Source organism: Lampris incognitus, chromosome 17 (assembly GCF_029633865.1).
Source record: "Lampris incognitus isolate fLamInc1 chromosome 17, fLamInc1.hap2, whole genome shotgun sequence".
NCBI lineage: Eukaryota > Metazoa > Chordata > Actinopteri > Lampriformes > Lampridae > Lampris > Lampris incognitus.
In genome coordinates, this window is record NC_079227.1 from 14,334,750 (window position 1) to 14,362,204 (window position 27,455).

A 27,455-nucleotide genomic window follows, 5' to 3' on the forward strand; every position below is an offset into this window, starting at 1 on the left:
TCGTACCTCCTACCACTGAGGCGTCTTGAAACGTCTTGAATTGGTTATTGTAGAGGAGGTGACATTAGATACAGTAAAATGTCTTCTGAGAAACGATTTGTCAGAATATAGTTTTTGACATCATCGGGGTGTGATGAGATCTGACGCGAGCTGAAATATGTGAATCATTAGAGATGCGATATTGCCAGAGACCCATGCCAAACTATGATGCAGTGAGAAAGGTATGTCTCATATGGTGCTTTAGACTCAGTCCACTGGCTCCGATGTGTGCGTGTTTGAAAGGTGAGACTTGAAGAGTTCATTTTAGGCATCCAGCCAACACGGTTACCGAGAGCAGCTTTAGGGGCCAAGATGACATCTGCCATTTGATGGCCGCTTTCACTTCAAAGTGTCTTACACTACTGCTATTAAACACATTTTTAGCATTACCTGATCCAGTGGGATTCAAAACACCAACCCTTGCGGATTTAGTGCTACGGGCAAACATAGCAAGTGGAGACCTTCGCCAAAGCACTTCTAAAGGAAAGTATAGTAACTCTCCTTCAGCCGCTGTTGGCAGTGTTGAGGATGGGGGGGGGGCTGCAGAATGACCTAGATCCATGTTTCCCAAACTTTTTTTTTTGGCAGAGACCCACTTTTTAAAAAAAAAGACAAATGATCGTGACCCAATTCACAATAGACCTTACCTTTAAACCGTGAGAAGAGCGAATTTGTGCATAAATGAACGTTCCTGACCATTTACTGCCATTTCCGCATCACCTTATATTATCTTGAATAGGTAAACCAACCATTTTAAAGAGATATACATTTGATAAATCACAACTTTGTTTTATGCACACGTTAGTGAAAACATATACACGTGTTAAATATTTTATGAATGAGACCAAATAAGTGTGTTTAGGCGGCGTTAACAGGCTCCTGTTTTTTTCCTCTCATCAGTAAAACAAACAGAATGTATGCTCGCCATTCATATTAGATTCAGTGTTATAAGTACAATTACCAGAACAATAGGAATACTCAGTACTATCAAAAACGCGCTTCTTGTTGAAAGTTTATTGAAATGCTCATGCCTATTATCAGAACAAGTAGGCTTGTGTTTAAGTGCAGCTATTGTTAACAAGCAGTCAATCCATCAATTTGAACAGTCAGCAAACGATTCAGGTCTATTCCACATCATATCTCATTAGGCCCATTATGTGCTATTTACTTATCCTGAATAATATCTTTTTAGGAATATTCCGAATATCCAATTGTGCATATTAATGTTACTTACACCTTGATAATGTGATAGATGTGCCTGCATTCCAGTCCAGTGTGCAAGAGAAGAGCACAACACGCATATGGCGGAAATCGTGAGTTTGGTAGAAAGACCAACGAGCTTTCTCACGTGACTCAAAGATGTACTGCAGATATAAATCTTAAATAGACTATGTAATAAATTCTGCAAATTTATTTATAATTTATATTTGGTGATCCAAATAAAACCTACTCTATGGAAAGTAACCCCCAAAATCAGCCTTTTACAACTTATTTCCAGTCTGTATTCAGTACAGATGTTCCTGTACACTATCTAAGCCACTTGGTTATGCCTTTCAGTGTATACTTTCCCAGCTAGCATTTTACACCCTGCTACTAAGTGCTGGACTGTCTCAGGGGCGTCTTTGCACAGCCTGCATCTTGGGTCTTGTCTGGTGTGGTAGACCCTTGCCTCAACCAATCTGGTGCTGAATGCCGTTCTTGTGCTGCTATGATCAGAGCCTCTGTGCTGTCCTTCAGTCTAGCCTTTGCTAGCCACTGGTAGGATTTCTTGATATCAGCCGCGTCCATTGACAGATGGTGCATCTCACAAGTTGGGTTTAGAGGGGCTTGGTCTTCCATGATACCACCTCTTCTTCCTCCCCACTCTTCTGCCTTCTGCTGCCTGAGGTACTTACCCAGCAGTTCGTCCTGGGGGGGGGCTCTTTCTGAAGTACTTGGGGATGTTCCTTGTTTCATCCTGGATAGTGGCTCTGACATTCACTAGCCCTCGGCCCCCATCTTTTCGCTTATTGTGCAGTCTCAGGCTGCTGGTTTTTGGGTGGAACCCTCTATGTATTGTGAGGAGTTTCCGTGCCCTGATATCTGTGGGCTTTACCGCCTCCTTTGGCTTGCTTACTATTCCAGCTGGGTATCTGATGACTGGTGGGGCGTATGTGTTGATGGCTTGGATGTTATTCTTCCCATTCCTCCTCTGGACCTGCCTCATTCTCTTGAGGTATTTAGCCATAGCTGACCTCCTTGCTGCCTCCTCATGATTTACATTTGCCTGTGGAATACCCAGGTACTTGTAACTGTCCAGTTGGATGTCAGTCACTCTGATGATAACTGGTTCTTGTTCTGGGATATAGCTGTGGTCTGCTCTTTTGGTGTTGTGTGATAACCTCCTTTCCCCTCCCTTTCTGCAGTTGAGAGTACACTTGGGATGGTTCTTTGAGGAGCAGACCATTTACTCTTTTGGCTTCTGCTTCTCTAGTGTAGCTCTTCAGCCTGGTGGTCAGACCTGTGAGCCTTTGTTTGGCAGTTTCCAGGACCTCACTTACAGACATCTTGCTGTACTTTTTCAACCAGGGCCTGTCTTTGATCACACCTTTCTGCACCTCTGTTAACTGGCTAACATCTCTCTTTGCTGCTTTGATCTTGGCTTCTAGCCTTTTCTTCCATGGAGGGTACTGTTGGTTGCATGTGGTCTTAATCCTGTACTCAAGCATCTCCAGGATTAGGGTTGCAGTGGCATATACAAGCTCGTCGGTCTCCGTTATGGTGGCAGTCGAGATATTGTGTAAGGCTGTGTTCACATCCACAAGCAGACTTTGTGATGGTACTTTGTCAGTGAGTCATGGAAGCTAAGCCCGGGGGTTGACTGTCTTTAGTCTGGCCATGATTCTCATTTGAACCTCAGTAGCATTAGCTGTCATGGCTGGTAGGATTGTTTCAGCTGGTTGGAGTCTGTCCTCATATATCTGCTGCCTACTGGGCAATCATTCAGGGTGCTGAATTGTATAGTCATCCTGTTGGAGCTTCTCCATCTCAAGTGGTGACAGTAGCTTCCTTCTATTGATGTTCAAGCATTGAGCCACTAGCTGCTTCTGAGTCAGGGCAGAGGAGGACCTCCTACTGGTCCGCAGTTGCCACATACGCTTCATATAGCCCCTCTCCAGGGGTCTGCTGTTATAGTAGCATCCCATCAGTTCCAGGTTCTCAGCGCTTGTCCATTGATGTCTTGTTCTAGTAGCCCATTTCTCATCAGGTTGCCCTGGTTCCTCAACACCTGACACGGACCTTATTGACCCAGGCGATGTCCGAGCCGGTATAACGCTATTCATGATAGAGTGAAGGGTTATCATACATTCTTGAAAATTGCCACTTATTCTGAGGTCGCCATCCCTAAAAACAGCAGTGAAACTGTAGGAAAAAAAAAACCTTAACATTATTTTATTTTGCATAATTGCGACAAATTCACCTAAAATAGCTCATTACGTTTGTTGTAACTTTCATCGCTTTGCACGTTCACTGTCTTAATAAAAACCAAGCAGACTTGTACGCTGGACCATTCAGTTTTGCTGGCCATTTTAGGAGTTAAGGCGAAAGCTCTCATCAGGAGTAATTTATAGTAAAGAGCTGATGATGGATTCAGTGTCCATTTCAACTGGATGCAAGGTGATTGATGGATTTGTTTTGCTGCTGTGGGAAGTGAATATATGACCTTTCACTGACAACTGGATCGCTCTGGCCAGCAAACCATGTTCAGTTACACCCAAGACAATCCATCTCAAGCTACTTCAGCAGCCACGAAATTAAAAAAAAAGTTCATTAACTGAGTATGCTTACCCACTTGCAACTGTGGGAAGCTCTTGAAAAAGTTAGATCTGTACGTTCCTTACATCATTATACTTGGAGAAAACATGTTTTTCAAGGAGGCTCACATCACCGATTAGGGGTGGTTTTTTAACTGGTCACAGCAGGCCCAAGCGGGTGGGGTTGAATTAGAAATGACCAGTGAAATGAGAAAAGAACGAGCCGTAGCTGAAACAGATGTTTCGGTTTGGATGCATTTTGGAGGGAAACCAGAAGGGTCGTGTGAGGTGATGGAGATGGTTATGTATGTACAGATTGTTATCGGAGGTACCTGAGCACGCCCATTCATGAGGACACGCAAACACATACACAGAAACACAAACTCCTCTCTTTTTTCATTTCTCTCACAGTCCCTGCACGCTCCCTCTCCCCCTTCCTCCCGTGCACTCTTAATTAGTTTCTCGCACACAAACACATGCAGAACATCTACTCTTTACCCTCTGTCAATCTGTCTATCCATCTCTATCTTTTTGATACAAACACTTTAATGCAAAAAACAAAATGAAATAAAAAACCTTTGCAACAGATGTTTAAAAGCTCTGAGTCATTTCCTTTGTTTTATAAGCAGCACTTAGCAGATAATCAGCAGCTGGTCCAAACCGTTCTGTTAGTTTAGTCCACATGCGGGCTTGCTCTTGTACTGTTGAGTTCAGTGTGTACATGTAAGCAGTGCGTGCACACTTGGTCCGGGACACATGATGCAAATGGGACAACACTGCTCACCGAGGGAAGTTCAGTTTGCAACGCAAGCACTGAAAGCACAGCCGAATTGTCAGTATTACGCAACATTAGACAACATGTAACACATGTACAATTCACTCCTACCTAAAAGGACCATGGCCGCCAACGATTTTTAAACTCTATATTCTGTCAAGATAAATATCCATTTGAGATATTAAAGCATTGCATATGTTAGTATGTCTGGTAAGCAACGGCTGACACCAAAATTAACATTTTAACAACTTTAATACTGTTTTCCAAACAATTTAAAATCGCCGCTGTCCAACGCCTGTAAATACTGCAACGCCTCGGTGGTAGTCATGCTGCATCAGAAACGGTCTGTAAGCAGACATGTTGGCAGTAATCAGAAATCAAATGTAGACTATTCCTCTGCACTGGAGAACGCTAGTGTGTTTCTAGGACAGGAACGAACTTCGCGAAGGAAATGATGCGACTAACACGCGTCATAAGTAGTGACGTGATGTGCAAATTACGAGCCGTCTTTTTGACCGCTCATGGTCGTTTTAGGTAGATCTTATAACTTTTTTGTGCAATTGATTTAAACTCATTTTAATGCAAATATATATAATTTTTAGGAGCATTCGGGGAGCGGCAGGTCTGGATCTTTTTTTTTAATTCCACAAAGTTATTAAACTTTGAAAATCCAAAACCCTGAAAATGGCGGGCTTGGTCGTACTACCTCAGAGCTAGCAGCGGTTTTTGTAAGACACGCCTATGGTAACGGCACAGTCCGTGGACTGTTTATACTGTTGCTAGAGAGGGCTATCCATCTAATAGTGTTAATGAGGTATTCCACTGGGTGGTGTAAACATTAGTGTGCTGTGTGTGTGCGTGCGTGTGTGCGTGCGTGTGTGTGTGTGTGTGTAAAAGTGTGTCATATATATCTGTGCCTGTTTTTTGCGAGGTTCTATAGTTCAGAATGGTGGATAAAAAGTGGGTGTGATGAGTGTATGTGGAAAGGAGAGTGAAAAAGTGTGTGTGTGTGTGTGTGTGTGTGTGTGTGCGTGTGTGTGCGCATGCGGCGCTTTATCGGTTTGCATGCTTCAGTATGTCTGTGAATGTTCTTACTCACATGCTTCAGTAGATAACAAGGCATGATAACACGGCAACTCGGCTGTTTCCAAAATGATGTTTCAGTTTCCCAAAAACATTTTAAAACAATAGATGGAAACAATTAAAAGGTTGTGTATCTCCGAGTATGTGTGTGTGTGTGTGTGTGTGTGTGTCTGTTTGTGTGTGTTTGTGTGTTAAGGCGTACATACAAACTGTACGTTGGCATGCCTTGCTCTGGTTGTATTTATATTTGCTGACGCAGTCCACCAACAGAGTGTGTGTGTGTGTGTGTGTGTGTGTGTGTGTGTGTGTGTGTGTGTGTGTGTGTGTGTGTGTGTATGTGTGTGTGTGTGTGTGTGTGTCCCTCAGGCCAAGAGAACCCAGACAGTCTGCGCTACAAGTACAATTTTATCGCCGATGTGGTGGAAAAGATAGCACCCGCCGTGGTTCACATTGAACTGTACCGCAAGTAAGAGACGTGGACATGGTTATCATTTCAAACCAGCATCTTTTTTGTTTTTTTTCTTTAGTTTTTAACAATCAAATCAGCTCAGGTCTTTCCCAATGTGAAAGTAATCTCTCATGTGTCTGCCATGATATGTCAACTTTTCCTACTTAACCAATAGAAAGACAAAATAACAAGAGACAAAAAACAGAAGATGGTCTTGCTTTGGATAACATTCTTTAAACACAATTTGAATTGTAAATACTCATTAACACAGCATTTAGCTTTGACACTAATTTATAAAAGTGAATGCATGTTTCAAAGGACATGGGTTATAACGACTATATTTACTTCAGTAGGTTTGTTAAAGTGTTGTGCAGCCAGATGTGCTGCCACAGGCTATGTCAGTAGCAGTATATGCCCCCCTCTCTCCTTATCTCTCTTTCACTTCTTTGCAGGATGGTGTTCTCGAAGCGTGAGGTAGCGGTTGCTAGCGGCTCTGGGTTTGTGGTGTCAGAAGATGGCCTAATCGTGACCAACGCCCATGTGGTGGCCAATAAACACAGAGTGAAGGTAGGCCCATGGGGAACCCGGTGCTGTTTTAGTCGTACCGCAGTCTCGGGTAAGGATTAAGGGTGGTCACGCTCCCTCCATTACAAACCACCACAGACTATGTCACTTTCCATTCAGCTCGTTATCTTCATGCTCATTTGGGGCAGCTGATTGCAACCTGCAGCAGCGCTGATGCTGTGATGGCAAATATGGGACACATGGTAATGCTAGTACACAAATGTTCCAACTGGTAAATGAGCTCAAATAATGAGATGTAGTCCGTTTTGTCTTTTGTTTTTTGTTTTTGCTACCAAATGAATAGACAAGGTGACCTCCTTTAACACATACCGTTTCTGGTCCCTTCATGCCGGTGGATAACAAATGAGTTCCCCTGCCTGTTTGGCATCGACCAAGCAGTGAATTTGTAACGTGATGAAGGGCAAAATATGAAATGACGGGGGTGTCCGGGTAGCATAGGGGTCTATTCTGTTGCCTACCAGCACAGGGATTGCCAGTTTGAATCCCAGTGTTACCCCCGGCTTGGTTGGGCGTCCCTACAGACACAATTGACTGTGTCTGCGGGTGGGAAGCCTGGTGTGGGTGTGTCCTGGTCACTGCACTAGTGCCTCCTCTGGTCGGTCGAGGCACCTGTTCGGGGGGGAGAGGGAACTGGGGGGAATGGCGTGATCCTCCCACGCGCTACGTCCCCCCGGTGAAAGTCCTCACTTTCAGGTGAAAAGAAGCGGCTGGCGACTCCACATGTATCGGAGGAGACGTGGTAGTCTGCAGCCCTCCCCGGATCGGCAGAGGGGGTGGAGCAGCAACCGGGACGGCTCAGAAGAGTGGGGTAATTGGCCAAGTACAATTGGGGAAAAAGGGGGGGAAATCCAGAAGAAAAACAAAAACACAAAATGACCTTTATGATGGGTGATGACGTTTTGATCGTCCTGCCAGGTGGAGCTGAAGAGCGGCGCCACCTTCGATGCCAAGATCAAAGACGTGGACGAGAAGGCCGACATCGCTCTCATCAAAATTGACACACCGGTGAGCAAAAGCGAAGGGCGGGGTCGCTGGAGGGATGGAGGAGTGGGTGGATGTTTGGGAGGATGTGAGGGTTTGTTGTGATGGGTGGGCTAACAGATGAAGGGAGGGCCTGTAATGAACAGATGAAGGGTGAATGAACTGATGGAAAAATATGGACTGGGGAGTGATGGAGCTCGTCAAAAAAAATCCTCCCGTCACTCCTGTGTTTTTTGTTGCGGAGTAGACTCTAATTTCACAAAATCCCAACCTTTCTCCATTTCCCTCAGCTCCACGTCGATCACTCAGACTTCATACGGCACATTTCCTACATTAAAATGCAATGTAACGTGCAATATATAATGTCCATGTCGTCACCCATTTTCATTGTGGGACACAGCTTTAGCCTCCCCTCTCTTCTTCATTGACCGTCCTCAAAGTCATCCCCTGGTCCCATGGCCGGCTCTCGGCCGTGCAACATAAACTTTATCCGGTTATTTTACCTCTGGTGCACTTCCGTGTTGCGAAACCGTCTTTTGCACAGCGTTGCCGCGAGCGTGACGCCTGGTTTTAATCTAAGCTCGGGGCCTCCTTCAGACACGGGGCCTCAGCAAAACACAAAGCATGACTCATGAAACCGATATCTGCAAAGCGTGACAAAAAACAGAGAAGTTTTGATGTGAGCTAATTTCAGTTCAGCGTTGGTTCCTCAGCCCCAGGTTGTTTTTGCCACGGGGACGGCGAGATGGTTGGGTTCATTCTTCAAGTCAGTCAGTGCAGGAAGTGGGTTTTTTTTCTTTTCTTTTTTTTCCGGAATTCAAGAATGGAATGTTTTATTGGCTCGGGGAGACTGGCATATCTAATCTGTAAAGAAACAATGCTCACCATGGACTGAGACTTCGGCTGCACTCCCCAAAGCTTTTCCTGTGTGCCGGCCAAGGTTTGATTTCCTCTCCTGCTGAGCGCTGCAGCTCTTGTTTCAGTCTTTTATCCTCCACAGTAGCAACAAATGTCTTGGTAGGTGGCGACACACTGAAAAAACAAACAAACAAACAAACAAACACATGTGCAAACAGACACATTTTACCTTTTAATTATTTCCATATTTGCAAATGAATACACTTTGCTAATGGCACAAGAGGGGTTTGCTGGTTTGATTCCCTTAGCAAACAATGACACCGGCAGCCATGTTTCCAGTCAGTGTCACCCGAGGCAGGTCAGTGAACCCCGTCCCAACTATTCGCTGTAAGTCTTTTTGAATGAGTCAGCTATGATGATAACCAAGAGGGAGGTGTCCGGGTGGCATGGCAGTCTATTCCGTTGCCTACCAACATGGGGATTGCCGGGTCGAATCCCCGCATTGCCTCCGGCTCGGTCGGGCATCCCTACAGACACAATTGGCCGTGTCTGCGGGTGGGAAGCTGGATGTGGGTATGTGTGCTGGTCGCTGCACTAGCGCCTCCTCTGGTCGGTTGGGGCGCCTGTTTTGGGGGGGGGGGCTGGAGGGGAATAGCGTGATCTTCCCACGCGCTACGTCCCCCTGGTGAAACTCCTCACTGTCAGGTGAAAAGAAGCGGCTGGCGACTCCATGTGTATCGGAGGAGGCATGTGGTAGTCTGCAGCCCTCCCTGGATCGGCAGACGGGGTGGAGCAGTGACCGGGATGGCTCAGAAGAGTGGGGTTATTGAGCCGGGTACAACTGGGGAGAAAAAGGGGGGGGGGGAATCTCCAAAAAAGATAATAACTAAGAGGGAATGCTCTGTCCTTTGCAACTGTCATAGGTTTGAGACACATTTTGAACTGACTGAGCTGACTGATGAGCAGCTTTGAACAAAGGTTTGAGAAAAAGTAAGGAGCTGGAGAATTAAAGAGCTGAATTGTGTGTGTGTGTGTGTGTGTGTGTGTGTGTGTGTGTGTGTGTGTGTGTGTGTGTGTGTGTGTGTGTGTGTGTTCACACACAGTATGTCTATGTCTGTTTATATTCAGTGATGTACTATAAGAGTGCACAAGCGCGTGCATGCATGTAGTCTCGTCTGTGTGTGTTTGTTGTTGTGGGGCTGTTTGTGCATGGGTTCGTACCTGTTTGCGGGTGGGTAGGCACTTCATAGGAACATTCTTTTCTGCACGATAGACCATCTATGTGGACCTTTATGAAATTTCAGACGCTGAACACCAACTGTGTTGTAATATTCCCTTCCTTCCTGTCCCTGCACCAAGAAACAGTGAAGAGGAAACCAACGATTTTCCCTGTAACCCCAAACCACACACACTCCCACTGCACCGCTGTGTGAGTGTGCTGTGTGCACATTCACCAGAGAGGCTGTGTGCCTGTGCCAGTGTGTTTGTGGGTCTGTATGTTTGTACCATGTATATGTGTGTATGACTGCACATGCATGTGTTTGTGCATTTCCGTCTGTAATCATTCTGTCTTCGTCCTGGTGTGTTTTGTGTGTACACAGTCATGTGGTTATGTTTGAGTCTGATTATGCATTTGGGGGTCGTTATGTTCACACATACATGAATATGTCTGTGTAAGTATTTGTCTCCAACTGCTTGTGATTGCGAGCGCCTTTGTGTGTGTGTGTACATTTACATCTCTGTTTGTCAGTCTTGGCATGTGTCTATTTGAAGCCACTGGAATTTCACTGGCTTCCTCCCTCCGAAGCTTCTTGTCTACTGATGGAATTTCACGATGGCAGGAAGGAGGTTTTTGTGTAAATGGCATTAGCAGGCCTGAACCTGTGCCACTGACTGGGCCCTGGGCAGAGGGGAGGGTGGATTACTTGCAGATCGCAGTGAGGATAGTCGGAGGTAAACCTAACAAGGCCCTGGTGGCATGCAGAAGAAAGGGGGGGGGAGTGGGAGGAGGAGGAGGAGGAGGAGGAGTGAAAAAAGGAGGCAGAAAAAGTTGTTAGTTTTACCAATCAACTTACACAAACACACTAATTAATTATATTAATTAATAAAATAATACATATTACAAAGTCATTTATGTGACCTATATGAAAATGATGATGATGATGTCCAGGATGATGGACAACAACTGACTGGCCAGTCAGACAAAGCTATCTCAAATTTGTCTATATTTATTTATATATTTTAGTATATGAATAATTGACATTATAAAGAAAGGCACAATAATTTAATCAGCCATTCTTTACAGAGTAAAGCCTTTCCACATAACTCCCATAGATAGATATGCGCTTATAAAGCACCTAGAGAAGATGCTTTTTTTTTTAAGGCTTGTCAGTTAACCTGCTGTGTGGTCTGCTGTTTAGCTACTTGGCTCAAGGTTGCCTCAGCAATTTTGGTTGGCACAGTAATACCAGCCACCTTTAGGGCGGTGCTGCAGTACCAACAACTTTCTATTAATTAGACCGGTTTATTACAGGGGAAACTTGTCATGTTGCGGTCAACATTGTCCAGACTAGAAGCAGGATGGGCTCTGTAGCAAAGCGGCGTTGCCTGTCATTCACACAGCATTTATTTACATCACACCTATCCCACAAACATGCATGTCTTTGTGCTAGGCTGCCATCCTGCCAAGGTGACTGTCTTTCAACTAGGAGACCAGGCCTTGTGTCCTTAAGACAGCGAGTTTCAAGCAGCCTCCCTACTGAGGTGTCCTTGAGCAAGATGTTATACCCCTTTTATCTCTAGGGATGATGTTCTGCAGCTGACCCTGCCCTGCTTATCTGCCTGTGAAAAGACGATCCCCGGGTGTCCGGGTAGCATAGCGGTCTATTCTGTTGCCTACCAACACGGGGATCCCGGTTCGAATCCCCATGTTACATCCAGCTTGGTCGGGTGTCCCTACAGACACAATTGGCCGTCTGCAGGTGGGAAGTCGGGTGTGGGTATGTGTCCTGGTCGCTACGCTAGTGCTTCCTCTGGTCGGCTTGGGCACCTGTTCAGGGGGGAGGGGGGGAACTGGGGGGAATAGCGTGATCCTCCCACGTGCTACATCCCCCTGGCGAAACTCCTCACTGTCAGGTGAAAAGAAGTGGCTGGCGACGCCACATGTATCGGAGGAGGCATGTGGTAGTCTGCAGCCCTCCCCGGGTCGGCAGTCCTGGTGGAGCAGCAACCGGAACGGCTCAGAAAATAGGATAATTGGTCATGTCATTTGTGACTGAAACTCATTATGTCGGGCTACTTGGATAAAAATTTCGTATTTACAAACTGAATTAAGAATGAATTGAATCGGACCAAATCAAAAAGAAGAATAAAGTGGAAAAAAATTAAAAAGTGAAAACCTTACAAACGCACTTCAAAATAACAAATCCAATTAACTGTAGTGGCTGCAGGTTCCTAAGAAAACATCTTTGAAACTGAACACTGACCTCTTTTATGCAAGGTGGCTGAGACGGATATACACTGTGGAGAGCGGGCCGGCTGTGTGTGGCTGACATGTATCTGCATGTAAAGACCGGGTGCCACAGACTCTAGAAACTTCTGTCTCAAATCTAACAGAGCAAATGTAGATGCTTTGTTGGGAGAGGGCACGGGGAGGGGGGGAGAGACGGAGATGGGCAGAGAGATAAGCAAACAAACAGAATGAGAGAAGGCAAAGAAACTGCGTATGTGTGTGTTTGTACATTTACTTGTGTGTGTGTGTGTGTGTGTGTGTGTGTGTGTGGAGTGTTAGCTTTTGCCCCTTTGCCGGTGCTGACACATGCGTCTTCTGAGCATGTGTAGACAGGACGTAGCTCAGAGTTCGTGATGCTCTTAGCTCATGATCCAAGCCTTAGAGCAATATTCTACATCAATACAACTGAAGGACAAACCCTAATTTTTCCAGCACATTTACTTTGACATGATTCAAGTGAACAGCCAAACTTAAATGTTAGCTGATCCTATAAGTGTTGGCACCAGTAAAGCAAATAAACTCATAGTTGCAGGGCAAAATGATAGTTAAAGCAGTCTACAAGAGCAGTTTTTAACACTAATTTCGAGTTGACTACAAAGTCAAAGACAGTAAACACTTCTTCTTTACCTTCCTTACCTCTTTAATGAACTATAATTGCTACCTACCAGGGGCGGAGCCAGACGTTGTAAACATTTGGGGCTTAGTCAGAGGGGGGGCTGCTTCCCCCAGGGAGATTCTTTTCCCCCCATTTACAGCACCTATATGCACTATTTTTCAAGCCATTTGAGATAAAAGAATTCCTAAAAATCTGTACATCATTTAGGAAAAACATACTTCCTCAGGAAAAAAAAATCATCCTATAGAGCCTACATCCCATTTTGCATCTAAATGTTCTCCAACGGTCTTCATCATTCTGAAACCGCAACACAACAAATGTGGAGGATAACTCATTTTCACTCTGGCCACCTAAAATGAGGCAAAAATTGTCTGATGTTACTATGTTTACGCTACATATGTAGGGTATACAGTGTAAACGGCATTACTAATCTTGAAACCTATTTTTGTTATACTATGATGGAGTAGAGTTCACAGCATGAATGTTAAGCTAACAAATCTGCTACTTTTGAATCCATGCCATCTGGGCTGCTCTAATTGAAAATCAAGGATCCCCAACAATACGATGTATATGTGGTCTTCAATACTCTGAATTGAATATTAGGCCAACAGAAGAACATTTACTCAAATTATACATTTCAAAGTTTTCTTCAGTATCAAAATAATTCAGTGACAGTTATCAGTATAGTATATAGCAAACACAAACATATAATAGCTAATTTGGCTTAATTAATTTTCCAAAATCTAAACAAATATAGGCTAAAAAAACAGAACTCTTGTAGCCCTGTGGGCTAATCTATGGCAACATATTTCCTGTTTCTTGGAAAAGTTTAGTTTATATGTGTTCAAATGCAAAATTTCTAAACGTTTAATGCAAAATTTCCAAAAGAGTGGCTGACACTGCACGTCGCGGTTGTCGCCTGCCTTACAGCATACCCGACATAAACAAACTTGACAGCAGCGTAACTCATTTGACTGACAACTGTTTAAAAAATTTGCTATTTGGGGTCAGAGAGGGGTGGTATGTCTGTGTATTTGATTTGATTGCATTTGGAGCAGATTTACTGAGTGAAATTGTGTTGGTTAATGTTTGTAGGTAGTACTATGCATCCATGGTTTGTAGTAGCAGTGAGGCGACTAACCTAATATGGATTGCTGGCTAGCTAGCTAAATTTAGCTGTGATTAGCTCACTAGCAAACGTTACCTAGGTAGCAGCGATCCGTATAAGAATAGTCACCTCACCAACACACTGCCACTAGCCTAAGTGTTACATCTGTGGATTCACAAACCTCAAATACCATCTGTCCATCGTTCACTGGCTGATGCTGATGCCACTGAACCACTTTCTGTGGCTGGCAGCTGAGGTTGACTCCTCATGAAAAACTATATGTCAATAGCTAGTTAGCTAGCTAGCAAACTTGCTCACTGAGGTGGCATGACTGAATGAAACATGACACACAAGACAACCCCCCCCCCATGACATTGTTGGGGTGGACGTATAGATGGTGATATTCCCCCAGTAACAGAACCTTTGCACCATTGATTTGCTGGTCCCAGAGACTGAGGGAAAATGACACAAAGTTGCAGTTACTTAAAAACCTAAAAAGATTTGGACCTTTTGGGAAAACATTCAGGGCTGCAACTGCAGCCATGTCCTATGCACGCCAAATTGTGGTCACTCACTCACTCATGGACAACCGGAGCGGGACGACTGCTGTTGCCCCCTTTCTCACTGAACACTGCCTTGCTGCACCTACACATGCAGTATAGGTGCACCCTGGCTCTGGACGGTTTCGCGCTTGTTTATGTTGCAGTCGCATTACAATGTGAATTCCTCTGAGAGCCCCTATTGGTTCCCTGAATAGTCAACCAAAGATGTGCAAAGTATGATTATAACCCAAGAAGCAGGAGGTGTAAAGAGTTGAGAAAGAGAAAAAGAATTAAAAGAGAACAATTTAGGAGAAAAAAAGGGAAGGAAGCTAAGAGAGAGAATCAAAGAGTGGGGTAAAAAAAATCAGGCTGCGGTTGAAGACAGGAATGGAAGACTCCTCTTTGGTGTGGTGTCTACATTTGTTGTGGCTTTGTTGTGGCTTTGCTGTGTTGGTATCTCTCAGATTTTCACTGATGACAGCCTGTTGGTCAAATCTGCTTTGTAATCACTTCCACACAAAAAAAGGCAAACAAAAACAAAGAAACACTGTCATCCTGTAAAACACCTAGTAGAACATCGTAATTTCCCCTGAAAAAAACTGACTAGATTGTATGTTTGACTACATCTCTTCATCTTTTGTGTACTGCTCTCACAGTACAGCTTTGGTCAGTTCTAGCAATGGTAGAAATCCAATGGTCATGCTATCAGGGACAAACAAAGGACCTTTATATTCAAACAATAGAGTAAAGCTCTGATTATGGCAGCTGAATGCGTCCATTCATACCCATTTGTGACAGCGTTTCTATATTCATATGAAGGCGTTGGGATCTGAAAGCATGTGAATGGGAATGTCATTTCACTCCCCCTCCAGAAAAAAAAAATCAGTTCCAGTGTATTACTGGAAGTAAATTCTCTCTATTGCAGCCAGGCAAGCCAGTGGAATTAGTGTTAGTTTACTTTGATATTCACAACATATAAACAATTCTGGTTGATTCTTATCAAGAGTTTTGTGGAGTAGCTAAAGTTGAAGAGATGGGCAATGCAAACAAGATAGTGAATAAACTAAATTAAAGTGTAACGAACTGAGCAGCTTGAGTACGACGCTGGATTTGCATGAACTGAGGCTGTGTACACAGGTGGATTTCAGGTAATAAATCAGTCAGAATCATGTTTATTGGCCATGTAGGTTTGCACTACATGGAATTTGACTCCTGTTTCGGGGCTCTCTCTGTACTAAACATAGAATAACAACACTACAACACAACAATCTTCAGATATATACACAAGGATCGACTATATACAGGCGAAATAAGAGGCGATAAAGTGCAATGGTGCAGAGAATATATCAGATGCTGAAATAGATGTTAGCAGATGTAATAGATGTTAAATCAAGACATTTTTGTGCAGAATTATATTATTTGGCTTGCTGTACATGGTGATGTCTTGTGTTTATGAACATCACAGTTTAGTCAAGGGTTGTGTTAATGTATGACTCAATCGGGGATTATTAGTCTAGGATTCCCATTATTTTAGAGTGGCAAAAAAACATATAATTTTTGACCCGACGCAACAGAACAGGAAGATGTCTGACTTGGGCACAGCACATTGGGTAGATTTCATTCAGTACTTGTTCCAGTGAAAAGTTTTTTGTTCCACGTGGACTAATTTCTGCTCTGCTGTGTTTTATTGGTGTCTGTTCCAGAAGAGACTTTTAGTTTCACAAACTCTTAAAGCTGCATCAGTGAATGCGGTTCACGTTAGTTTCGAGGGAGAGTCTCAGAACTGCTTAATGTAAATGCTGGTTCAATGGCCCCTCTATGCAAGTAAGAGAGAAACCCAGTTGGAAGTAGAAGAAACCACAGAGCAGGGGTGTAAGAAAGTATGGCTACACCTGAGTATCGTGATACTACCTTTTTTATTATCTATATCGTATCGATTTTTTAAAAACCATGCATCGATTCTCACGATTACATACAAAGAGACGGGGAACTTGCGCTACTTAATTGTGTTGTTTACATCTTTGGCCACTAGGTGGCAGGTGCAGCGTTGTGACAGAACCACAACAACCGCAGGTGTTGCCAGTACACTAGCTATTGCTCTGATTACTCTAATTTTCCACATATTGAGGGGTTTACTCTGCGATATTTTTCAAAATGTTTTGACGAGATTTGCAATATATCGCAGTGTCTCCTAGTATCACATTTTTAATCACAATATAGCAACAGAAATGAGACTGAATCATATCGCCAGTTTCATGCTAATACACATCCCTGCTACAGAGAGTCTGAGCATTGCAGCAATGAGAAGGAGCTTCTCAGCACAATTTGGTCTGCAGATGTCCGTGCTGATGCTCATGAATACACATAGACCGCCTGTGTTCCAGGGGTCATGGGTCATGGGACTATCAAGTCCAGGAGGATTTCAAATACAGAAACATGACTTTGAATAGAGCTGAACTAAGTTGTGAAAGGGGCCCTGTAATGGACTGTAGCCCAGATGTCTTCCTTGGCTCTCTCGTGGGTAGATGGATGGATAGACGAATAAATTGTGAGAGGGATGTAGATTTAAGCCTTGCTAAATGTGCATAGAGGGACAGTACAGCCGCAGGCTCATACTGAGACTTATAGATATTTAGATGACATTCTGATCGACTTATAGTGACTGAGCAGGCATGGGGTTCAGTCTCTTGCTTAAGGACACGTCAGCATGATATCTTGTTGAAGGACACATTGGTTGTGGATTCTTTGTAGCTGAACGGTTTGAAAACAGAGTTGATTCTGCCAGAGATAAGACTTTCTATTCCTCATTAAAAATGTGGATAACTGAATGTGTCCACTAAATGACACAGATTGGTCAATTTGAGAGAGAGAGAGAGAGAGAGAGAGAGAGAGAGAGAGAGAGAGAGAGAGAGAGAGAGAGAGAGAGAGAGAGAGAGAGAGAGTTCTTCTAATGACTGAGTTCAGTTTGAGCTCTCCAGAGAATCCAAACCTTGGATTCAACTTCGCCTCTGTTCCCTCTCTCTCTGGTTTATTACTCTAAACACATTTTATTTTGCGTCATCATTTGCCTCAAACTAATCCAAACCACAGGCAGCACACAAACACACACATGCCAGCAAGCGCACAACAGTACACACACACACACACACACACACACACACACACACACACACACACACACACACACACACACACACACACACACACACACACACTTGCACCTACCTCTGGTTTTCAGACACGCTTCTTGAGCATGCCAATCAAATACAGAAACAAAGAGAGGAATTTTTGGGCTGAGATTGCTGCCGTGAGTCACCGATCCAAAAGTCCCCTGGAAACATTTTCTACCATCTTGAAAGTGCTGTCTTCTCAATCAAGCTTAAAGCCAGACCTAAATAAGTCATCAGTTTAAAACATTCATGTCTAACAGCCTTGAGGACAGCATAATAAAACATTCAGCAAGAGTTATTCATTTGTAAATGACTACTATTGTAATGTTTTTATGCTCTTATCCATAACTGTTTTCAATTGTCTCAAGAACTGCAGGAGAGGTTCGGTGCTTGTTAATATTCGTGAGATGATCTTTGATTGATAAGTACGAGTAAGGGTTGGTGGTGAGGTGGGCGGGATTTCATAATTTAATGATTTGATCCAATAGGCTGTATGTAAATGAGGATCTGGGGTATCATAAAGATATCAATGATTAGCTGAACTGGAAGGAGCCCCTTTAAAAAGAGAAAAATAGAAAAACTGAATTTTACCTTCTTACATAATTTCTTTTTTCAGTAGAGACAGACAGTACGAAGAACAAAACCTAAATTATTAAGTGGTGACAGAAAATATTAGTGTTTCACTTTTGGTCCAGCAGCAGAGTGGATCTTAAAATATATCAAGTCTGTCTGCCCCCAGCCCCCCCCCCCCCCCGCCCGGCCTCCCCAAAAAAGGCCCGTCTTCCCCTCCCTCTCTCTCCTTCTAAAAGGTAGTAAAAGTGGGTCAGTCTTCAGATGTGTTACTTAACAGAGGGAATGTATAACACATGCGTCTGTCGTCAACATTAAAACCACACACACACACACACACACACACACACACACACACACACACACACACACACACACACACACACACACACACACAGGACCCAAACTGTTGACAGACGCTAGTCATGCTCCGAGGAGTGCAGTGTAGAGGAAAGCCTGAATCGGACATTATGGGTGGAACATGTCTCAGCCTCTCCCCTCTGGTTCCCATTTGTGGCTGAATTAGGTCAGTGGGACAACGGGGAGAAATGTAAGCAAAGAGTTCGCTGAAGTTCAGGGCAGGAAATTACCGTCAGCCACCGTTCAGAGAGAGGGGGGGGGTCCAGTTTGGCCCGGTTAGGCGAACGTTTCTACTCTAACAGATACTTGGAGAGGTAACCAGCCGTCGTCTGGAGGTGCCTCCCCCTCCCCCTCCCATTTTAAGACTCCAACTCGCTGATTCGGCGGTGAAACCGGCCGGTGCATTTTGACCGACGGACAAAAATGCTGGCTTCCTGTCCTGCTAGAGCTAACCCGTTAGCAGGCCAAGAGCTTACATAAAGTCAAGACCGCACCCACGGCATGAACAACAACGACGACGACGTAGTTTCCCTTTAATTCATTTTGTCGTGTACGTCAACTCGAGATCCCTCCTGGTTTTGTCACGACCGTCTGAGGGGAGATTTCGAAGTCGTATTTAGTCAAACGTGTCGTTGTAAAGCTGCGTGATTTATCGGCCTTGGGTTTAAGGAGCACCTTGGAGGCATGGTTTTGCCCTGGGCCGGCGTATCCACCTCTCACAGTTGATGTTTTTATTCGCTCTCATTTCTTTTTTCTTTTCTGTCACAGTGGGAAAGTTTACAGAATGACAAATACAGAAAGCGCCGTCGAGAACACTTGATTGGTGGACAGTAAGCGGACACGGGCGTTTCCATAGGTGGAGAAGCTCGCCGGCGCTTGTTGTTGTTGTTGTTTCCGTGTTTACTCAGCGGTCGGCGCCCTCGTGTCGTTAACTCGCTCTGGCTGAGTCTCGTCGTGTGTTAAGCGTCTAATGCTACGTTCAGACCAAAGACCGCGAGATTTTGCGCCGCTTTGTTCGCCAGACTTTGGCCGCCAGCTCCGCCAGGCGTGTTCGAACAGAACGTGAATTCGCTGTGGTGACGTCACAACAAGCAGTCTAGTTACACCGACGCTGCTAGCAAGTTTGCTAGACCGCACACAACAAATACCACACACGAGCAGTTTGTGTTTACTTGTGATCATCATGGATGAGCGACAGAGATCAGTTGCGGCGGCTCTGCTTTATATCAACTTGCGCCGCCGAAACCGGCGTCAGCGTTCGGTTTGGGTTCATAGCATAAACCGGAGACGTGCCCAGCTTGGCGAATTTCACCGGCTTGTTCAGGAGTTGCGTTTGGACGGCGTCCGAAAAGAATTCTGGGTAGGGGGCGTGTATTCTTTCCCAACATGAAGGCGGGTTCTAACCCTACTGGAAGGTGATTGGCTATCGCCTGGCGAAATATTCGCCCGACTTGGACATTTTTGAACTCCCGCGAAGGCGCGTTCGTCGCTCGATTCGCCCAATTCGCGCCGCCCGTAATTTTGCCGCGAATTATTCCCGCCCATTCGCCTCCTCCCATTGACTTTGCATGCATTCGCGCCGCCCAAAAAATTCGCGCCGCCTTTGGTCTGAACGTAGCATTAGAGAGATTTCAGAGGAAGCTGTAGCTCAAACAAACCTCGTCCACGCGGCCATAGTCAAACCATAACCGAGCAACTCTTTAATCCCCGTGTGTGTCGGGGAAGGTTGCTTTAGTGCTCATTTAGAAAACTGTGTTTATTCTCAGCAAATATCTCAATGAGGACAGTAATATCAGCCGGACAGCGCCATTTAACCAACACACCGCAGACTCACAGCCTTGAAGTGTGCGTGCAAGGACTGGTGTGTGTGTGTGTGTGTGTGTGTGTGTGTGTGTTTTGTGTGTATGGCCGCAAAGGTGAGGCTCAAAGTTAGAAATGTATCAAAAAACTTTGAATAAGGGTTAAAAAAGCAACAACACCTGTTTTATAATGAGCCAGTTTTCACTAGCAAAAGAGTTTAGATGCTCTCGAGATAAAGCACCCAGACACGCACATACACACATTTGCATGCCGAGACCTGCATACATACACATACACATGGCCTGCTCATCCTCACTATATCTCACACCACAGCCAAACACAGACCCAAGCCAAAGACTCCATCTATCTGCCAGGCCTACTGAAACAACTGCTTTCTATTTATCGCAAAGAACAGTGGAGAAAAAGAGAAAGAGAGTGAATTACTGCGCATTCATTCTCCCTCACTCACACACATCTGTCTGTCTGTCTGTCTGTCTTTCCATCCATCCATCCATATATCTGTCCATCTATTAGTTGGTCTGATTGTCTTTCCTGGCCAAAGGCAACTTTGACTCTGCCAGAGGTTTAGCTGCTCCATGTGTGTGTGTGTGTGTGTGTGTTTGTTTGTGCACTTTTATCTGGCTGCAGATGAAGAACAGATTGCCTTTGAGACTTGGATGGTCAGCAGGAATGTTCTCTCTGTCTTCACACTGACACACACACACTGACACACACATACACACACAAGGACCCAACATGCAACACACGTATCTTACCGAATATTGAAAAAAAGAGCAAAAATGCTTAAAAAAATACGGAAAATATTAACAAATATTAAAATGTGTAAGTGAATATTGAGTGAGCGTTAGCCTTTCACTCCCTGATGAAGTCTTAACAGCTGAAATGTTGTAAATACATTCACTAGATGGATTCTTCAATCCGCAGTAGTCTTCCACTTTGTTTAGGTGGGTTTCTGCCTGTGAAAGTGTGATTTCTGCCAGTTATAAAATTTGAAACATTAAATTAATGAGTAACTTTGACAGAGTAGCTTTAAATGTTTAAATGATACAAATAAAATTGACTTGACTTAAATATCTCATTGAACTGACAATCTTACACATTACTTTGAAACTTGTCAAAATTTCTGTGTGGATGATTGTGTGTATGTGTGTTTTCATCCATTGTGTGTTTGCGTGAGTGTAATTGTGAATGGGTATGGATGTGCATGCCTTTGTGAGTGTTCAAATTTGTAAGGACGAATCAAGATGTGCATATGCATGCCTTAATTAAGTCCTCAATTTGTCCACAGAGCAATTTTTAGTGTGTGTGTGTGTGTGTGCACGCGCGTGCGTGCGTGTGTATGTATGTGTGTGTGTCGACTGGTTGGAGGTGATTTACAGTAACAGAGGGAACATCTAATGGAGTCTTTATGTTTCCTGGCCTCCAAAGGTTGTGCATGCAAATGGAGAGCTAGAGACAGAAAACGGGGGGAGAGAGAGTGAGTTTTTGGCCCATGTGTGTGTTGTTTCCACTACTGAATTAATGTTGTCTGGTAAACACCAGTCACTGGTCTTCAGTGACTGTTGGGAGTATTTAGGTAACCTTAGCTTGTATGTGACATATATTACAACTATTCTACAGTGCTTTTAAACCATGCTATTTATGAGCCACTTTATGGATTTTTTGTGAAAATATTTATCATTTGAATTTTTATTTGGCCACGGATTCTGTCCTGGAAAATAAATGCTGGGGGGGGGGGGGTTGGCAGCTGTAGGCAAGTTTTAACTTAGGTGGTCTCTGTCTGTCTGTATATGTGGCTCTCTCTCTCTCTCTGGATGACTGACTGTTTAGCTATGTCCTGTTTGAATTCACTCTGCATAAAACAGTGTCAAAACCACACACACACACAAAACCTAACTGGATCCAACTATCCCATTAACAAAACACACACACACTCTCTCTCTCTCTCTCTCTCTCTCTCTCTCTCTCTCTCTCTCTCTCTCTCTCTCTCTCTCTCTCTCTCTCTCTCTCTCTCTTGCACACACACACACACACAGAATCATCAGCACATGTGCACTCATCAAACCCATGCATTGCACATGCAAGTAAACACAAAACCTCAAGCAAATACAAACTCTCATACAAACATACACACACAAGCATAAACAAACATACATTTTTATATATTCAGAGAGATATACAATCAGACACATGCTCACCATACACTCTATGTAGATCACATAAACACATACAAACAAATATGGATACACATACTGTACACAGTGCTAACAAGCGTCTCATCAGAGGGGAGATTCTATTTACAGATCACTTCTAGATTCCTGCTGTGCGTCTTGTCCATCTGCCTCATGGTCTAGCCGAGGATCTGTGTGTGTGTGTGTGTGTGTGTGTGTGTGTGTGTGTGTGTGTGTGTGTGTGTGTGTGTGTGTGTGTGTGTGTGTGTGTGTGTGTGTGTGTTACATGGGTTCCAAGGACTGAGACAGTGCAGGTTGGTGGTTCTGTTGCACTGTGCAGGCTGAGAGAAACCAGACCTGCTGTTCTAATTACACACACTCACAAATGCAGATACACATACTTACACACACACACACACACACACACACGGACTCCAACAAACATTTTTGTGCACCAATAATGCACAACTGAATACTTGTAACCCCTTACCAACCCCATGCGTGTGCGTGTGCACGCACACACACAATCATAGGTAGAGAAACATGGACACACACAATTACACCTCTACTCAATTACACCTATGCCTTGTTGCAGGGCAGACATACACACACACACATAAAAAGTAGACTGAAAATCCATGAATGAAGTGCGCACAGAGTGACCTTCGGCAGTTTATGTGAGCAAAATATTCCAACTGACAAAACTAAAACCTAGGTTTGTAGGTCAAACAAACGGGACAGAAAACCTGATATATCCAATCCATCCTTGTACAATTACAAAGGAATGCCAGGGCAGAAACAAGCTGTAATTTGCAGTGATTTACTGCGAACGCTCGATCACTGGAAACTAGATCAGAGGATGGCCACGTCCTCACTGGGAGCTGACTCAGCACTCCACAGGAAATCCATGTCTGACTTAGATGGCTTAGTAAGACAGGGATAAGCTGTGTGTGTGTGTGTGTGTGTGTGTGTGTGTGTTGCTGTTCTAGACTGGATTTGTGCTGTCAATTTATCTGTCTCCTTTTCTGACTGTCTGTCCACAACTGCATATCCGTCTGCTTACCCATAGATTTATTGTGTGTATCTGAGCACAGCCGCGGTCCCTTCACGGTAGCTTTGCCTATGTACATTCAAGTAACCGAAGATCAATGGGAACACCAAACCTATAAAAAACCCCAACTTCTAAATCACTGACGACTTTTCATACTCGCCTGAGGTGGAAAAGCTGCTGTGTTAAAAAAAATGATGTGTTTAAGAGCGATAGAAAGTGAAATTTTGGCTTTCTCCAGAGGCAAAAAAAAATAAAATAAACCCCTGACAAGGCTTCTCTTTCCTCTGAAGTGGTTTTGGTGACATAACGGGGAGATTATTATCAAAACCAGCTGATAGAAATGCAGCCGAGAAACAGGTTTTTTGGTTTTTTCCCTTACTTTTCCAAGGTTTTCTTCGAGTCTGCTTCACATTAGGGTGGAAACATGGCTGTGCCAGCGCGTGATCCCATCTTTGTCTACAGCGCTTTCATCTGTGTGCCTCTCTCTTCCGGTGCGTCTTCTCCACTAGATGAAGCTGCCGGTCCTGTTGCTGGGTCGTTCGGCTGACCTTCGACCCGGCGAGTTTGTTGTCGCCATCGGCAGTCCGTTCTCCCTCCAGAACACCGTCACGACTGGGATCGTTAGCACCACCCAGCGAGGAGGAAAGGAGCTGGGGCTCCGCAACTCCGACATGGACTACATCCAGACAGACGCCATCATCAACGTGAGTAGAAAGACGGGACGGGTGGAGGTGGACGATAGGCGGGCAGATGGACAAACAGTCAGGCAAAAATCTCACCTCAGTGATATCAAGATTGAGAAACAGGGTGTCCGGCTTGCGTGGCGGTCTATTCCGTTGCCTACCAACATGGGGATCGCCGGTTCGCATCCCCGTGTTGCCTCCGGCTTGGTCGGGCATCCCTACAGACACAATTGGCCGTTGTCTGCGGATGGGAAGCCAAATGTGGGTATGTGTCCTGGTCGCTGCACTAGTGCCTCCTCTGGTCAGTCAGGGCACCTGTTTGGGGGGGGGGGGTAGCGTCATCCTTCTACACACTACATCCCCCTGGCGAAACTCCTCACTGTCAGGTGAAAGGAAGCGGCTGGCGACTCCACATGCATCAGAGGAGGCATGTGGTAGTCTGCAGCCCTCCCGGGATCGGCAGAGGGGGTGGAGAAGCGACCAGGACGGCTCGGAAGAGGGAGAGAAAGGGAGGGGGGAAAAAAGCGAAACAACTAACACAAGCAGGCATACAGACAAGCACAAACATCCTGCACAAAGTCGCACGTTGTCATGGAAAGGACAGGTAGACACGCACGCAGGTAGACGAGTCCGAGACACAAATACGTGCACTATATTATATTAAAATTATCTATTTTATTTTAGATTTATATTTAGATGATTTTCTATCAGGAGTTTGCAGGACAGACACATTAACAGGCAGGCATAAACAAACCTACGGCCAGTCAGAGAGAAAGATCGAAACAATTAAACATGGACGCACTGACAGAAGCCGTTTTCAGTGTGAGATGTGGGCTGCATGCATAAACATGTCTGATTCGGGTCCCCCCCCCCTCCTCCTGTGGATTTCTATCATGCTGCGTTTCATTTTTCTACCATCTCACACCAGCGCCACAAACTCGCTCCCTGTTCCTCCCTCGCTCTCAAATAAACATGCCGATGCTATCTTTCAAAGAGCTAAGATTACTCTTGCGGTGAAATGTGTTTTTCGAAAACACCGTCTAAATCCACTGATCCGCCATGATTATCATCACGTCTGGCCGCCTGCTTGAGCTGCAGGCAGCAGCTAGACGGCGGTGTCGCTCTCTGACGGAGATGAATTGCCATTAAAAAAATGTACTACAATTTGTTGTACCTCAACTTGGTTTGATTACCAAGCTTAACCCAGACACTAATATTCCTGGAGACCTCTAGCATATCCCTAAAAAGAGATGTAAAACACAGACTGTTGTTGTTGTTGGATCCTCCAAAGATAACACATTTTGAAGGGTTTTTTTTGTTTTGCTGAGCCGCTGGCTAATGTTTTGAGCAGCTGTGTTGCTTATCATCTCTGACCATCTTCTGGATTTAGACCCGACACACAGCAAAACAGCACGAACCCGCGCGCCGTCCTGGCTAGTCTCCATTTTAGGCAAACAGGAAAGAAACGACACACGTGCTCACAAATGCTACTGTAGTTGACGAACTCCCTGACCTGACCGCCGCTCTTGTTTGTTCTACCAACAGTACGGCAACTCAGGAGGACCACTTGTCAATCTGGTAAGGACATTTCCAGCTTTTCATTTGAAGGGTACTACTGTGCACAAATGAGACGTCTGTCATTTGAAAAGTGATAATTCTGAGGGCTAGCACAGTTTAAGACAGTTTATATCACCTTGTAAAATCTTTACCTGACCCTCATTATTCTTTTTCTCCTTACAGAAATTGACTTTTTTTTTTCCAAATATGGATTTGATTTTGGTTTAATCTGTAAGGCACCTCTAAAAAAAGTACCTCATGTTGTAATTTCTTCTTTTTTTTATTTCGTACCATCCTCATTATATGAGAATTTCCCTTTTTTCAAATCGTGGATATTAAAATAAAAATCATTAGCCCTGCGTCCCAGGTGCATCACAGCACAATAATGATGTCTGTTATTACGTGAGGGCCGATAACAAGCATGCGTGTCATCCTTTCTGGGCCCTGAGCAGGATTTGAAAAAAAAAACCAAAACAAAACACTGATACGTAATCCCATAGAAATCAACCGTAAGCCCCTTGAAATCCATATTATAAGTCAGTAAATAAGGACGTTAGGTAATGCTTGGCCAATTACTGCCACCCACAGCTGACTATAATTACGTCTTTGTTTTTTATCAGTGTTTATTGTTAAATGAAGGTGTGCGTTACATCACCGATGGCGTTTAATAAGTTTCATGTGGTAGTCTCAGGTTTTATTGTGGGGGCGTTAAAATTGGGGGAAGTGAAACAAAGTGGAACATGAAGGGAACATAATGTCTGAGGGTAAGGGTGTTTTTGTGTGGGTTTTGGGTGTGTGTGCATATGCATGCGTACGTCCATTCATTTGTCTAAATGTGTGTGTGTGTGTATGTGTGCGCCCTGCAGGATGGAGAGGTGATAGGCATCAACACTCTGAAAGTGACTGCAGGAATCTCTTTTGCCATCCCGTCGGACAAGATCAGACAGTTCTTGGCAGAGTCTCACGACAGACAGGCCAAAGGTATGACTACCCATTCTGGGCCATGCTTGGTTCAATTTTGTCAACGCTTTCATTTCGATCACCGTCCTCAAATTGTCAGCAGAGAGAAAACAAACTTGTTTGTCCACGGTCCGGAGTGGCTAATACAACTCAAAGCGCACATGAGGGTGTCCAGATGGCGTGGCAGTCTGTTCCGTTTCCTACCAACACGGGGATCACCTGTTCGAACACCTGTGTTAACTTTGGCTTGGTCAGACGTCCCTACAGACACAATTGGCCGTGTCTGTGGGTGGGAAGCCAAATGTGGGTATGTGTCCTGGTTGCTGCAGTAGCACCTCCCCTGGTCAGTTGGGGCACCTGTTCAGGGGGGAGGGGGAATAGCATGATCCTCCCAGGTGCTATGTCCCCCTGGTGAAACTCCTCACTGTCAGGTGAAAAGAAGTGGCTGGCGACTCCACATGTATCAGAGGAGGCATGTGGTAGTCTGCAGCCCTCCCCGGATCAGCAGAGGGGGTGGAGCAGTGACCGGGACAGCTCAGAAGAGTGGGGTGATTGGCCGGGTACAACTGGGGAGAAAAAGGTGTGTGTGTGTGTGTGTGTGTGGGGGGGGGGGGGGTCTTAACCAGCATCCAGCGGCTGGTTGGTAATGGTAACAGTTCTTCCATTATACGACAAGCCATCAGGTTTTCAGCACCTAAAAAGGTTGTCAGTATTTATATTTTAGTTGTTGGTCATTAATATTCTGCATATTAAAGGTAGGCAATGAGACAAA

General features: G+C 44.6%; 1 protein-coding gene across 2 annotated transcripts in view; it reads left to right on the top strand.

The window, feature by feature from the left end:
* The window catches only part of LOC130127339 (serine protease HTRA1B), a 47,740-nt gene that overhangs the window by 15,804 nt on the left and 4,481 nt on the right, over window positions 1–27,455 (top strand). For both annotated transcript variants that reach the window (XM_056296950.1, XM_056296949.1), the window contains 6 exons: window positions 6,058–6,157; window positions 6,592–6,706; window positions 7,640–7,729; window positions 23,993–24,187; window positions 25,712–25,744; window positions 26,590–26,704. In XM_056296950.1, coding sequence (XP_056152925.1) covers window positions 6,058–6,157; window positions 6,592–6,706; window positions 7,640–7,729; window positions 23,993–24,187; window positions 25,712–25,744; window positions 26,590–26,704 — 648 coding nt within the window. The remainder of the gene's footprint in view (window positions 1–6,057; window positions 6,158–6,591; window positions 6,707–7,639; window positions 7,730–23,992; window positions 24,188–25,711; window positions 25,745–26,589; window positions 26,705–27,455) is intronic.